The sequence below is a fragment of the Acipenser ruthenus genome, chromosome 24 (assembly GCF_902713425.1).
Source record: "Acipenser ruthenus chromosome 24, fAciRut3.2 maternal haplotype, whole genome shotgun sequence".
In the NCBI taxonomy this organism is placed as follows: Eukaryota; Metazoa; Chordata; class Actinopteri; order Acipenseriformes; family Acipenseridae; genus Acipenser; species Acipenser ruthenus.
This window is the reverse complement of record NC_081212.1, coordinates 8,306,601-8,319,396: the sequence shown is the minus strand read 5'-3', so window position 1 is coordinate 8,319,396 and position 12,796 is coordinate 8,306,601. Positions and strand designations below refer to the sequence as shown.

General features: G+C 39.8%; 2 protein-coding genes across 5 annotated transcripts in view; one reads left to right on the top strand and one right to left on the bottom strand.

The window, feature by feature from the left end:
* Positions 1-1,381: 1,381 nt before the first annotated feature.
* On the bottom strand, positions 1,382-5,211 carry LOC117429956 (zinc finger and BTB domain-containing protein 26-like). Its single transcript, XM_034049941.3, has 2 exons — positions 5,128-5,211; positions 1,382-3,185 (listed from the first exon to the last, which is right to left on the bottom strand). Exon 2 carries the CDS (start codon positions 3,163-3,165, stop codon positions 2,035-2,037), a length of 1,131 nt encoding a protein of 376 aa, XP_033905832.2. The 5' UTR covers positions 3,166-3,185; positions 5,128-5,211; the 3' UTR covers positions 1,382-2,034.
* Positions 5,212-9,909: 4,698 nt separating this feature from the next.
* LOC117429563 (CAP-Gly domain-containing linker protein 2-like) overlaps positions 9,910-12,796 on the top strand; it is a 51,072-nt gene continuing 48,185 nt past the window's right edge. For 2 of the 4 annotated variants that reach the window (XM_034049209.3, XM_034049207.3), the window contains exon 1: positions 9,910-10,329. The gene's annotated coding sequence lies outside the window, so the exon portion shown is untranslated. The remainder of the gene's footprint in view (positions 10,330-12,796) is intronic. The other 2 variants (XM_034049212.3, XM_034049211.3) reach the window with 1 other exon arrangement.

The following is a 12,796-nucleotide window of genomic DNA, read 5'->3' as shown; positions in this document are numbered from 1 at the left end:
TGTGGTTTAGAGGTGAATTAAAAAACCTGGCCTGTCTTAAAGTGTTCTGAGATTATGGAGCCAAGTGGCAACCCCAAATGAATCTACAGTACTGTGATAAAAAGGCACAGAGAACAAGCCATGGTGAACACAATAACCTAATCACCCATACTGAAGCCTGTATCACATGGTTGATTAACTGTGCATTAACATCACCAGGTCATGCTGAATGAATGAACTTAGACCAGCACAGAGGTTTGTAGCTACTCTGTTAATCCAACACCTTCTGTGCTCGTATGGGCTGGAGGAGACTGTTGTAGGTTTCTTTCTTGTTTTTTTATGATTATGAATTGACATGTTAAATTACTTATTAAATTACAGAGTGATTATTTATTAAGTTACAGAGTAAGTATCTCCAAATGATGTTTGCTCCGTGTTTTGTTGCTCCAGTATTGAGCTGTCATATTCTATTCAGCTGCCTTTACCTGTCTTTGAGCTTGTCCAGGGAATCCTAAACGCCAGCACCAAACAGACTTCCTCATTCCATTCAAATCACGTGACACATGCCTTTTCAGCTCTGTCAGCCCCTCCTGTATAAATGTATAAAGAGTAGATTCTCCAGAGAAGCTGAAAACCAGGTCAAATCACATTTTGAGAAAAATGATAACACAATTTTGAAGCCACAGAACCCAAACACCCTAAATAAAAATGAAAAAAAGCTTATCTGAATAGATGATGTAACCCCTCTTCAAAATAAAAAAAGCTAAATATTGCAGTGGCACCCCAAATGTTATCAATTAACAACCGAACGGAGGTCACATGCTAAATTTTGCGTCCTACACGCAAAATAAATCCATTGGACGGGAAAATATTTTGTGTTGCATTCACAAGACGCACAGAATGGGAAGAGACGCAGACATGCATATTCATGGCAATCTATTACACTGCAGCAAAATGACCGCAGAATACTTGTTTAAAAAACTTCTGGACTATAACAGCATTAAGGTAGACCTGTAGATGGCAGCAATAAGCCTCATATTTGGCTTACGCAGCAATAATTAACTGAAGAAGATCACCCCTCTGCATCTCAGCCATCTACTTCTGACTGCACGAGCACTACAGTGACCGATAAGCAGATGCAAGCAGTAGTAATGCACAAAAACGCAAAGAAAAAATACATTCATATAATTCTGAATGGGAGATGAAGTACCCGTGGCTTGTTTATCGAGATGGCAAGATGTACTGTAGTGTGTGTGAAAAAGCTTCTGGGCAAAAAAAATAAAATAAAGTATATACACGTGGATGTACAGAGTTAAGAATCTTCACTTAAGACACAGACACAGCGATACTGTTGCTGTTATTGGAATGCAGAAAAATATGAAAACACATGTAGATGAAGGCAACAAACAGTGCTTAGAATCCCATCTCGTTGTCATGCGAACGGCCTACTGTTAGTATGTAACAAAGTGTGTCTGTGTTCAGATGTAGATCTATACACAGACAGAGATTGTTTAAACTATGATATAGCACAGAGTTTAAACGTTCATAAAAATGTACCAAAATGCACATCCCTAGAGTTTAGTAGCCTTTGTGTTAACAACTGTTCGTTTAGTATTTGATGGATGGGCATGTGCGTTTCAGGAACGCATGAACAGAAAAGCTAGGGCGACCTCTGACCAATGTAGAATGACTGGGTGGGATTTTTGTTCATTATAACCTCAGAAAATTGGTTTCTGAAATGGTAAGACTACAAATTCCTACATTCAATGTAATAGCAAAATATTTAGTAAACAAGGGATCCGAGTGAGGTAACTGGACAATAAATAACGCTACTGTCATTCATAGAAAATGGAAGCCGACTTTCCATTGACAACATGTACAAACAACTGTTTACACAAGATGTTTAAAAGTTTAATGTATGAAGTGTAAAGACAGGACAATTATCTATTCAGGGATACCAGAAATGTATCAGAGAGAAACGGGCAATATATGTCCCGCAGCAGCACAAGCAAGCAGGGGTGGTTTGATAATAAGAAGGATCAAGAATCACTAGGGTTAAAGCAGGACCTCCTCAATCTCTTCATTGAAGTTGTCAGCGCTGCTCTTCTTGTGCATCTCCCGCAGGTGGCGCCGTAGAGCCGGTTTCTGGGCGAAGTGCATCTTGCAGTAATTGCAGCAGTGCGGCCGTGTCCCGCTGTGCAGGTTCATGTGATCATGGAGAGACACTTTCTGGGTGAAAGTCTTGGTGCAGACGCTGCACTGATAGGGCTTGAAGCCTGTGTGCATGCGTATGTGACGAGTCAGGTTTCCCTTCTGGGTGAAGGTCTTCCCGCATCGCAAGCAAAGGAACAACTTGTGCTCTCTCATGTGGCTGACATAGTTCTCTAGAAACTGGAAGGTTAGGGAGCAGTTCGGGCAAAGGTAGGGCCCTTGCAGAACCTCTTGTTCAGGTCCATCCTGGTTCCTCCTGACCTCGCTTGAAAAGTCTGTGGACAAGTTGAGGCCTTGGAAGTGAAACTCATTGGCAGCAAACATGAAGTCCTCAGTGTTGACTACCTCAGAGAAACCTGCAGGCCCCTGTAGTCTGCTGCTGGTCTGCAGTGGTTTTGATGAGCCCGGTTGAACATCTGGAAAACCTTCAACCTCAGATGCTGCCTCCTCTTCTGTTTTTACTGGCACGCTCTTCTTTTCTGGGCCAAGCTTGTGTTTTTTACTTTTCTTAGGGCTGGGTTCTGTTTCTCTAATATTCTCCTCTTGGTTGGTTTCTTTGGTGCTCCTCAAAGCACCAGCTGAGAAGTTGGGTTCCATGTATTGCATGGCTGTCTGCTGGCACTTTTCCACCACGTGTCCCATCTGAAGGTAGCTGGCAACTGTGAGGTAGCTGATCAGTTCTTGAACAGGGAATTCCAGGACGCCGGTGTAGCAGGATTGCAGGAGCTGTGTGGCCACCTCTGGGCTTTGATTGATTGATAGAACGGCCTCCTCGGAGTCCTTCAGCAGAAACTGGTCCCTCAGGAAGGATGAACTGGCTGCCAGCACCACTTTGTGACCCTGGAACGAAGCCTGCTCGATGCGTATCGTCACATCGCAGAACTGCCTCTGCTCTCGTAAGCTGTTCATCTTCTGTAGCACACAGTTGCTGTAATTGATAAACTGGAAGTGGAGTTTGGGACTTGCTGTGGCCATGTTGGCTGATGCAGGATAAGCTGGAAAAGTGTAGGTACAGGATAAGTAAAGATTATTTCAGGGTGCTTACTGAAGCAGACATTGGTACAGCTTTGACATATCCCAGTTATCTTAACTGATGTATTCCTGTCTACATTCACTTTGTATATCATTTTCTGCTTCAGTCATCACAGCCTGGTGACATTTTAAAAATGAAATACATCAGTAAGAAATACTGCATAGAACAAATGTGGTATTTCTTACATCCACTGCGGGCAGACAGTTGGACAGGTTAATGGTTACACTCTGGTCTACAAGCTGTACTTAAGCCCCTTAAGCTCGAGTTCTGGCTACCCAGGTCACAATCCCACGCAGTGTGAAACCACGTACCCAGGTCGGACCTGGGTTGACCCGGGTCGGCAGCGACCAACCTCAGGATGTGGGTCGACACGCTTTGACCCGGGTCAAGCAAGACACAATGCATGATGGGCATAGTAACAAACAGCCACGCCTGCGTTAAAGTTTCACTTCCGCAAGGAACATTTCTGTTTATTCTGTTTAGCCATATTTTTGTGGATTGAGACACACCATGAGCCAGATTGCAGCAGGGATGAATAAACGTTTGCTCTAATCAACATTTGGGCTGGCGATTCAATCCAGAGAAGCTTGGATGGAAGAGTCTGTAACAAGCTGCTTCTGGGGCATTGCCACGCACATTGTGTATTTGCTTCTGTGTCACCCAGGTCAACACTGCTTCTTCAAAAAGCAGTGTGAAATTGCGTAGCCAACCCGCATGACACCGAGACACGACCTGGGTAGAGAAAACCAGTGCGAAAGGGGCTTAAGAGAGATGACATGTTGAGAGCTCTGTTGAGGCCACAGGCGTGATTTACATTTTTTTTTAGTTACCAGAAAATGATGTACAATGTTTTGATAACTGTGAGATTTCAGACCCATACCAAGTTGCTCTTTAAGAAGTGTAAACATTTTTTTGGAAAGCCTTGATAAACAATACATTTTGGCCATTTACAAAAAAGCCTGAACATATTTTAAATACAAACACAGAAAAGGGGAAAGGAAAAAAAACAATTATATTTTTAAATATTGTATATTTTTTGATTTGTTGTAGTGTCTGATATCATCAGTAAGTTAACAGATATAAAAAAATTAAAGCTGTTTTTTTATGTTGGAAATATATTTGATATAAAAATAGCCAATACTGTAAATTGAATGTTTTACATCAAATGGTTTTTATGTCTTAATTAGATTTTTTTTCCTATTTTAAATAATTACTAATATACAAAATGTGTTTCTAAAACGATGTATAAAAACTAATATTAACAGAATATTTACTGAAAACTGTAATCGTGATATCAAAAATAGAATAAATAATATAATTAGTAGTGTTAATTATGTGTATTTTAATATCTGTAATTGCACTGGTAAACAAAAATACAGTACAATACAGTACTAAAAGACTGCATTATTTTGGGGGGAATGCAGGATATAGAAAATACTTATATTTACACTGATTTAAATTTTCATTTTGTTTCTTTAAAAATGCGAACTAAAACAAAAACGCTGGGCTTGTCATGAAGCATTTGCAACGGGGCCTCTGGCCTAGCAGCAAACTGCAGCTACAGCCTGCTCTAGACAGAGTGCATTACAACTTTGAACTCGAACACTTTCAAACAGCATCGTTGACCTTAAAAAAGAAAAAAAAAACTTAAAACGGTCTCACACACAAAATTGAAACAGCGAATCTGAAATTTAAAAATAATACAAAAAAAAACGGTCATAACATTTTTTACTGGCACCGTCCCTGTTTGCTTGTCCTAGATGCTTCTAGTTGACTCATTCTAGTACAGGAAGTGGAGGCGCGCTCCCGTAGTAACTTGTCACAAATTCATATTTTACAGTATTTAACTCACGTGGCGGTGCTTTCTTTACACTAAACCGTGTTTTGTGACGGTTGCATCTTACCTTGGTAGTTGCTCCCCAAATAAATTAAGTTGCATGCGGTTAGTTTTTTTTTGTGTGTGTCTGTGTGTGTGCCGCCGAACAGGCGGGGTTTAAGCATTCTAGAAGTACTACAATTGAATAAGCAACCGAGAAAGATTTAAAGGGAAAGGTTGGTGGATATTGTTGCACAGTTTTGTTTTGTGCAACAAATTGCAGAAGTATAGTTTGAACGCAAAGGCTAAAAGTTCAACAGAGTGTAAGTGTATTGCATGATAAAATGATAATTACCATAATATACAACCATTTGAAATAGTAATATATATATATATATATATATATATATATATATATATATATATATATATATATATATATATACAGCTCTGGAAAAAATTAAGAGACCACTGCAAAATTATTTTCTATGGGAGCCAAGTACAAGGTTGTCCTGGAAGAAAACTTGCTTCCTTCTGCTCTGACAATGTTCCCCAACTCTGAGGATTGGTTTTTCCAGCAGGACAATGCTCCATGCCACACAGCCAGGTCAATCAAGGTATGGATGGAGGACAACCAGACCTAGACCCTGTCATGACCAGCCCAATCTCCAGACCTGAACCCCACTGAAAACCTCTGGAATGTGATCAAGAGGAAGATGGATGGTCACAAGCCATCAAACAAAGCCGAGCTGCTTGAATTTTTGCGCCAGGAGTGGCATAAAGTCACCCAACATCAATGTGAAAGACTGGTGGAGAGCATGCCAAGACGCATGAAAGCTGTACTTGAAAATCAGGGTTATTCCACCAAATATTGATTTCTGAACTCTTCCTAAGTTAAAACATTAGTATTGTGTTGTTTAAAAATGAATATGAACTTATTTTCTTTGCATTATTCGAGGTCTGACAACACTGCATCTTTTTTGTTATTTTGACCAGTTGTCATTTTCTGCAAATAAATGCTCTAAATGACAATATTTTTATTTGGAATTTGGGAGAAATGTTGTCAGTAGTTTATAGAATAAAACAAAAAATGTTCATTTTACCCAAACACATACCATAAATAGTAAAACCAGAGAAACTGATAATTTTGCAGTGGTCTCTTAATTTTTTCCAGAGCTGTGTATATATATATACTAGAAGACAAGCATTGAATTGACAACAGAACTGGCAGAAGGCACAGGTGTCATTGCCCATCCATCAACAGTCCAAAGCACCTTTTTCAAGAGTGACCTTCATACTGTTGATCTGATGGACAACGACACCTGTGCCTTCTGCCAGCTCTGTTGTCAATTCAACGCTCGTCTTCTTTCTATTCTTTAACAATATTATCTTCAAGTATCGCTCATCCTTGTTAGGCAGCCTTTTGGGTCTTCCAGTCCTGGGCTTGTCAATTACAGATGATGATGTTTCTCTGTACTTGGTGATTATGTTTCAGATACCAGACCTTGAAAATAGAGTGATGCGAGCTATTTCACTCAATGTTTTTCCTTCTTTATGCAAGTCAAGGTTGTTATAATAGTAGAAAACACTAGTGGAGGCTTTGAGTAAATTGTTGATGCTCATAATGCATCAGAGAAGAGAAATGCAACTTTTGCACAGAAGTGTATATATATATATATATATATATATATATATATATATATATATATATATATATATATATATATATATATATATATATACACCTGGTATAACATGTCACTACAAGAGTTGACATGTCAAGATCATTCATAGTAACATATACTGTACAGTATTTGTAGAACTGTGGCACATTATTGCTCAGCATGGGACGTGTCAATGTCACTGTTCCACAATGTTACTGTAGCAATTGGTCAACTACTGTATGTATTTGATTGAAATACCTAGTACACCAATTGCAATGTGCTACCAAAATATCGTCTCGGTTGAGGGAAATCATTACGCAGTTCAACTGAATTTTGTTTGTGCCGGTGATAGGGGCAGGCATGGCCATGTTACATTAATGCAATGTATCCAACTGTGATGTTACTTGCTAAGGATTTTGTTGAGCACAGGTTACTGATTGTATCAGAATATAAGAATGAAAAGAGGGCACTGACTGCATTTATGCCACTCTTACATTTTCAGTTATTGCTCATAATCTGTGAGTGTATGGGTAATAATGAGCCTATTGAGAGAAATCAAGGAAACATTAAGTAGTTGCAAGGAATGTCCATTAGGTGGCGCCAGAGGACTGTAGAAAAAGCTCTCAGGGGCTATGTGCCACAGTTGAATACTGAAGACAATAACGGGGACTGCATAGTGCTAACCTATCACTGCAGACATGAAGCAGTGAACTGCACAGTGCTAACCTATCACTGCAGACATGAAGCAGTGAATCTGCACAGTGCTAACCTATCACTGCAGACAAGAAGCAGTGAATCTGCACAGTGCTAACCTATCACTGCAGACAAGAAGCAGTGAATCTGCACAGTGCTAACCTATCACTGCAGACATGCAGCAGTGAATCTGCACAGTGCTACCCTATCACTGCAGACATGCAGCAGTGAATCTGCACAGTGCTACCCTATCACTGCAGACATGAAGCAGTGAATCTGCACAGTGCTAACCTATCACTGCAGACATGAAGCAGTGAATCTGCACAGTGCTAACCTATCACTGCAGACAAGAAGCAGTGTTGATTGGGCTGTGATCAGAGGCACAATGGGATACATTGTGGGGGGTTATTTTGTTAATTGCCCAAAACAGTTTTATATAGTTTTTATATAAGTCAATATTTGCAGTCTCTCATGTTACAACGTAAAGATAATGTATAATGAGGTAATATGTAGCACAAGACTGTCTTGTTTAATTCTCCAGTCGTCGGCAGTTAATGCTGTCCAGATTGCAGCCTCACAGCCTGGAGAAAGAAAGAATGTACTCCCCCCCCCCCTTCTTTGTCGTATGAGCCATGCACTTCTGCCCTCCCTCAGAACAGAGCAAACCGCAAGCAGGATACGTTTCTAATTACTAACTCAGGGGGATTGGAGATTCCACCCAAAATACAGCGATATGGCCTGCTGTATTTCCCAGTTGTACAGGCTGTACGTAAAACAATTAAATAAAAAATAAACATGAAATAAGGAATAGTGGCATTGCTGCAGCGTGTTCCTTGTAATGGAACTCCCAAGTCCTCGCGCCACGCCACAGCAATACTATCAACACGATTATACTACAGTACTTCCTTTATTTTATCTGTCTGATAATCCTTGCAGTCCACTGACACTGAGAGCTGGAGCGTCCCTGTGAAGCGTTTCATCAGTGAGCAGGGTTTCGAACAGGTGTCATTCATTAGCGTCATCTGCTATATAAAACAATGGGACACACCAGTATTCTAGCTGAAATTTAGCTCGTTTTATTCAATGGAGCGTCTCTGATTTCTTTACTAAAATTATTGGTTGACAAAGTCTATTTTAATTGTAGCCCTAGATTGAAGTCAAGTCCCTCACTTCTTCTGATATGTTTATATAATATATACATATACTATATTTCAAATACTCAAATTGCTTCCTGGTTCTTCCTGCAATTAGACCATGTGACCTCGCAGCACAGGAAGTGACTAGATATCAGGAAGTAACAGTTAAGTATATATTTGTTTCTTTTTTTTTTACCATTATACTTGGAAAAAAAATTACCGTTATGTGAATAAAGTGATTGTTAAATCCACTCCATACATGTATGTATTTAAGTAAACTATTAAGGACTGAGTTAATAACATGCTCAGTTAATGACAGAATCCAACATGCAGTGGTTACAAATTAAGGTCTAATAATATCATTACACATTAATGTAAACGTTTTGGTGGAGGGGGAGGGGTCTGTGCTGGACACACCAGTCTTAATAATTATCAATAACATTCCAAAATGTTTCAAAAGCTCAGAGGAAGGTCAAAAGGGTGCTCCTCAGTGCTACTGAAAAACAACCGGCCTCTGGAACACTCAGTGTACCCAGCACAGGTTCAGCCAGCTGTAAAAACTATAGGGCAAAAGAGTACCGTTTGAACTCTGGGATCGTATAATATTAACCCACTACGTTACACACTTCCAGCAAAACAAACACACAAAGAGGTTACGTAATTGCAATAAACGAATTGTGTGATATTGAAATTAAAAGCTGTAGGATCGTTTTTGATTTATGTATACCTACCCAAAGTGAAAGCTAAGTATTCGACCTGACTAGATTATGTTATTATTTATTAATGTAAATGTTTTTGTACAGCGGACTATATAGTATAACTTGTTTTTTTTGTTTGTTTGTTTTTTTAATAAATGGCATAAAAATGTACATTGTATCACACAACACACTTGATACTAGTAGTAACCAGTCAGATAAATATTATGACAGTTAATGCGTTTGCCATTCATAATTTACAACTGGACACGTTGCGTAATGAATTCCGCAGGCACAATGTATTTGGAATTCAATGGACCTAACAGCTGGATAGTGCTTAGCTGTTTTTGCATTTCTGTTACCCTCTTTAATATATATATATATATATATATATATATATATATATATATATATATATATATATATATATATATATATATATATATATATATTAGCTATTTGATATTAGCTTTTTTAGAGAATGAATCAGCTGGCGGTAAATTCCTCCCCAATCCTCACTCTCGTCTCGGGAGCTCGCTTGCGCACCCACTCTCTCTTTTCTGTAAGCTTCCCTTTTGTCTGGCTGAGCCAAAGGGAGAGACCAAACCGACAAAAAAAAATGTGCAATACGAGGCCGAGTGACTGAGCTGTATAACTGGGAGGGAGAGACGAGATCCAAGCCACCTCCCCCTATACGGACAGGAGCGGCAGAAAATCCAGACGTTGCGGGGGAAGCTCGAATACACAGGGTGCTGATGCTGCGATAGCGTTGAGATTGTACAGCCTCCTTCTACCGTTCAATACGTTTCCTTTGGCTATACCAATACGCAACGAAAGGACCACCATAGTAAACATTTGGCACGGTGGTTATTTTATAGAAGATTTAAATTTTGGATGCTGCTGGTCACATCCTTCTATCTTTTTTCTTGTATTCCTAGACTGGGTCCAGAGTCCTTAGCATCTCTCTGTGGCTAGGGAGTGGCTGCAGTTCACAGCACGAACCTGGCTCCCACGTCTACAGACTCTCCCCTCTAGTACCACAACAGGGGCTGTGACCTCGACCCCATCTGGGGTTTGGCTGCCGCAGTCTGGAAGCTAGGAGGTATGGGTCGTTTTTTAATTGCTTTGTTGAGTTGTAGCAGTTTTTAAATGGGTTGCAATGTTTTTTTCCTGCTGAGTGAATCGGGATGCGCACTATGCTGTAAACAATGGAGGCTTTGGCAATGAGTGAAAGGCAATCGAGAAGCATCCTATGTTTGGTATTTAAATAATATTTACTGTGTTAATAAATAAATAAAGTTTCGCGAATTTGGGTATGGGATCTTTAGGCTGGCATGTTACTGAACGCCAGTCAGTAAAGGGTTTTTTTTTTTTTCTGTTACCGTTATATATAGGGTTGGGGCATGGTAGCTCTGTGAAATTGAGGGATACAATGAGCATTCTATATATCTTTGCTGTAAGCACCTCATTACACGCTCACCAAAACCAGCCGTTAGTATATGATGACGCGTCTGTCGTAAAATTCAAGATAACCATTGCCCAAAACGCCAAAAGCAGTCATTTGTTTTTGTCTGCTGAGTTTAGACTTCTCTTAATTTAATGCGTGTTTCCATCTTCGTTATATTTAGAATGAATTCAAACGTAGCCTATTTAAAAATGTTGTTAACGCCTTAGTGTCTCTATTGATTGGAAGGGTGGTTTGACGTTAATATAGCGCCATGTGTAAGATGTCTGGTCACTGGCGATGTTACTGTAACTGACAGTTAATGTTTCGCCATACAATTATTGAAAATGTGGGTACCTGAAATGCAGACAGTGTTGTGGCTGCTTCTTTCGAAGTGCAGCAAATGTGAATTGCCCTTGGAAATGATTGACACGTACAGTAATTGGGTCTAACAACCATATATCTCCACAATACGTTTCTTTTTATTATTATTATTATTATTATTATTATTATTATTATTATTATTATTATTAATAATAATAATAATAATAATAATAATAATAATAATATATAGTCTAGTTGTTTTTTTTGTTGTTTTTTTTGGAAAGCCATTTATTTGCTTTTGTGGCTTATTAATTTGGGTTTCTTTTGCAGCCCAGTTAACTCTTATAAAAATCGTTTTCATACCAATATTGTATTATTCTATCCGTAACTTTGACACTGTATCATTCTTGTAAAGCAGGAAGAAAGGAGACCAAAGTATCAGTATTGCTAGCGTTATTTATGACCTGGAAGCAGAAACATTGACGATAGTTGGGTTAACCCCACCTTTAATTTAATCTGTGGTGCCTTAATATATTCTGCTTTTAATTTAGACATGGAAGACCTTGCCACAAACTGTAGACAGCCCTGTTAAAGTATTATCTTCGCTTAACTGTTGCTTCTTGCTGGCATGGTCACTGGGCAAGCGGTCTACAGTGTAAATAAGCACATACAATTTAACAGAAAAAAACACGTCAGAGGTGTCTGATGTAGTAAAGCACAGTGAGTGGAGTATTGAGTTCAGGGAGTCACAAGAGAAAGCCCAAGCCCCCAACAGGGTTTCAAACTCACAGCAGCCCTGCTGCACCCAGTCCTGGGTCTCAGAACCCCCCTTGTTTAGGAATATTATGAAATGACCAGGTGCCAGAACCCTGGGGAACATGCTCTGAACTGAGGCATGAATAGTATGCAGGTTTCAATATGAGTTGTTCATGCAAACAATGATCATTTCAGTAAATAATTGAAGGTAGTTTTGAGTCTCAGGACTGGGTAGAAGACTAGTTTCAAGCCATGTCCCAGTTGACATTACCACTCAATTCAGCACAACAGTCAGTCTCTGCTTGAGAGAGACCCAGGACTGAATGGCAATATCCAGACAAAAACAAGACCTTTTGTGGGCCAAGGTTGTCTTGAAAACGGACATTTCTAGTTATGCATTTTTATGTCAGTTAACTTCGAGCTGAGATTTGAAGTTATTCTCCATTAATAACACAGATTGTTTATTTCATGTAGAAGTGTGATTTACAAAAATGATAGGACCTGTGTTACAGGAAAGAGCTGAAGACAAGCATGAAAACAAGGACAATTTGTATACTGTCATTGCCATGAATATTTAGAATTTTCCAGATACTTTATTTTTCAAGTCAGCCGTGGGCCCAGAAATGGTTACCTAGCTAAGTTTGAGTGTGGTGTGTGAACCTTGTCTTGTGCCCATGTGGTTGAGTTGAGACAGAAGCAGACAGGTGTGTTCGGGGGGGGGGGGCTTGCAGCTGCTCTGGTCTCGACCCCCCTGCAGGGCTCTGTGTGTTTAGTAGGGCAGCAGGGGGTGGGTTGGCCTGTGATAGGAAGAGACAGAAATGGCAGATTTGATGCTCATGCGTTGGCCGTTGTCTCACAGTACCTTTGTGTAGAGCTGCACTGTTTTTAAATTCAAATACTCAAATCATAACAGAGGGTGGTACGGTGGCGTAGTGGTTAGCGCTGCTGCCTCACAGCGCCAGGGTCCTAGGTTCGAATCCGGCCTAGGGTACTGTCTGTGTGGAGTTTGTATGTTCTCCCCGTGTTCGCGTGGGTTTTCTCCGGG